A 2023-nucleotide genomic window follows, 5' to 3' on the forward strand; every position below is an offset into this window, starting at 1 on the left:
CAGACAAAGACACACAAAAAAAAAAATATATAAAAAGACAAAGACAAAGACAAACAAAAAAGAATATATATATAAAAAGACAAAGACAAAGACAAACAAAAAAAAAATATATAAAAAGACAAAGACAAAGACAAACAAAAAACAAAAAAAAATATATAAAAAGACAAAGACACAGACAAGGACAAAGAGGAGACAAATATATAAAAAGACAAAGACAAACAAAAAACAAATATATAAAAAGACAAAGGCAAAGACAAAGATGAGACAAATATATAAAAAGACAAAGACAAAGAGGAGACAAAGATATAAAGACAAAGACAAAGGGGATACGAATATAGAAAACAGAGAGAAAGAGAAAGAGAGAAACAAACAGAGAAAAGGAGACAAAGAGGAGACAAAAAAGAGACAGAAAAAACAGAGACAGACGAGGGGAGACAGACACGGAAAGGAAGTAGGGCAGGTAAAACAACAGCAGCAGCAACAGCAGCAGCAGCAACAGCAGCAGCAGCAACAGCAGCAGCAGCAACAACAGAAGCAGCAGCAACAGCAACAACAGCAACAGCAGCAACAGCGACAAAAGCAGCAGGAGCAGCAACCACAGCAGCAGCAAGACAGCAACAAAAGCAACAACAACAACAGCAGCAGCAGAAGCACCATTAGCACCAGCAACAGCAGCAGCAGCAGCAGGAGCAGCAGCAGCAGCAGCAGCAGCAGCAGCAGCAGCAGCATGTGACCTGGTACAGATAAGCCAAAGGCTCGGAGACAGTCGACGTGCAGCGTCCCCATCTGCCCTATAACGATTGTTTCTGTCTCCTTTTCTTTTATTTTTTTTTCTTTTGTCTCTTCTGCTGCTGCTGCTGTCTCCTTTGCTGCTGCTGTCTCTGCTGCTGCTGTCTCCGCTGCTGCTGCTGCTGCTGTCTCCGCTGCTGCTGCTGTCTCCTCCTGTCTCTTGCTGCTGGAGTTGTCTCCTTTTTTCTCTGCTCTTCTTTTTACTACTATCTCCACCTGACGCCCGGGCAAAAATGTAGGCACTGAAAGACACAGCAGCAGCAGCAGCAGCAGCAGCAGCAGCAGGAGATAGCAGCAGCAGCATAATAGCAACAGGAGACAGCAGCAGCACCATAACAGCAACAGGAGATAGCAGCAGCAGCATAGCAGCAACAGGAGACAGCAGCAGCAACAGGAGGCAGCAGCAGCAACAGGAGACCAAAAGAGAATTGAGAAAAACAATAAAAACAACAGCAACAGCAGCAACAACAGCAGCAGCAACAACAGCAGCAACAGCAACAGCAGCAGCAACAGCAACAGCAGCAGCAGCAGCAGCAGCAGCAGGATGTCATATTACATTGTGTGGGTCTGAGTGAGTAGATAGAGATATCCTCTGTACTATCATCGACTTTCTTTTGTTCTTCTTTTGCCCCGTTTGCTGCTGCTGCTGCTGCTCCTGCTGCTGCTGCTGCTGCTGCTGCTGCTGCTGCTGCTGCTGCTGCTGCTTTTCTCTCTGCTATTGTGTAGTCTGCTGTTAGGCCCAAGGCCTCCATTGCTGCATCTAATAAGCCGTGCACCTCCTGTACATACACACAAACCCTAAACCCTAAACCCTAAACCCTAAACCCTCAACCTGAGGATTCTTTTAGTCCAAACAAAAGCAACAGCAACATCAGCAGCAGCAGCAACAGCAACAGCAAAAACGGCAGCAGCAACAACAGGAGCAGCAGCAGCAGCAGCAGCAACAACAGGAGCAGCAGCAGCAGCAGCAACAATAGCAGCAGCAGCAGCAGCAGCAGCAGCAGCAGCAGCAGCAGGAGGAGAGATGTTTACCTCTAGCCCGCTGCCGTGTTCATCTGCGTATACAGCGCAGCAATAGAATAGGTTTCTGCTGCCTGTCTCCGTTCTCTCATCGACAACAACTACGTCTCCTACCTGCAGCAACACACACACCAACTGTCTCCTTGCTGCAGCAGCACACACACAAACTGTCTCCTTGCTGCAGCAGCTGCAGCAGCACACACACAACTGTCTC

At 47.1% G+C, this 2023-nt stretch overlaps 1 protein-coding gene across 1 annotated transcript; it reads left to right on the forward strand.

Annotated features, from left to right (window-relative positions):
• Nucleotides 1–259: 259 nt before the first annotated feature.
• Nucleotides 260–733, forward strand: EMH_0084250 (uncharacterized protein; the record flags this gene model as incomplete). The annotated part of the gene is made up of 1 exon (XM_013500727.1): nt 260–733. One exon carries the CDS (start codon nt 260–262, stop codon nt 731–733), a length of 474 nt encoding a protein of 157 aa, XP_013356181.1.
• Between the last annotated feature and the right edge of the window lie 1290 nt (nt 734–2023).

The sequence above is a fragment of the Eimeria mitis genome, genomic scaffold (genome assembly GCF_000499745.2).
Source record: "Eimeria mitis Houghton genomic scaffold, Emh_scaff5782, whole genome shotgun sequence".
Lineage (NCBI taxonomy): Eukaryota > Apicomplexa > Conoidasida > Eucoccidiorida > Eimeriidae > Eimeria > Eimeria mitis.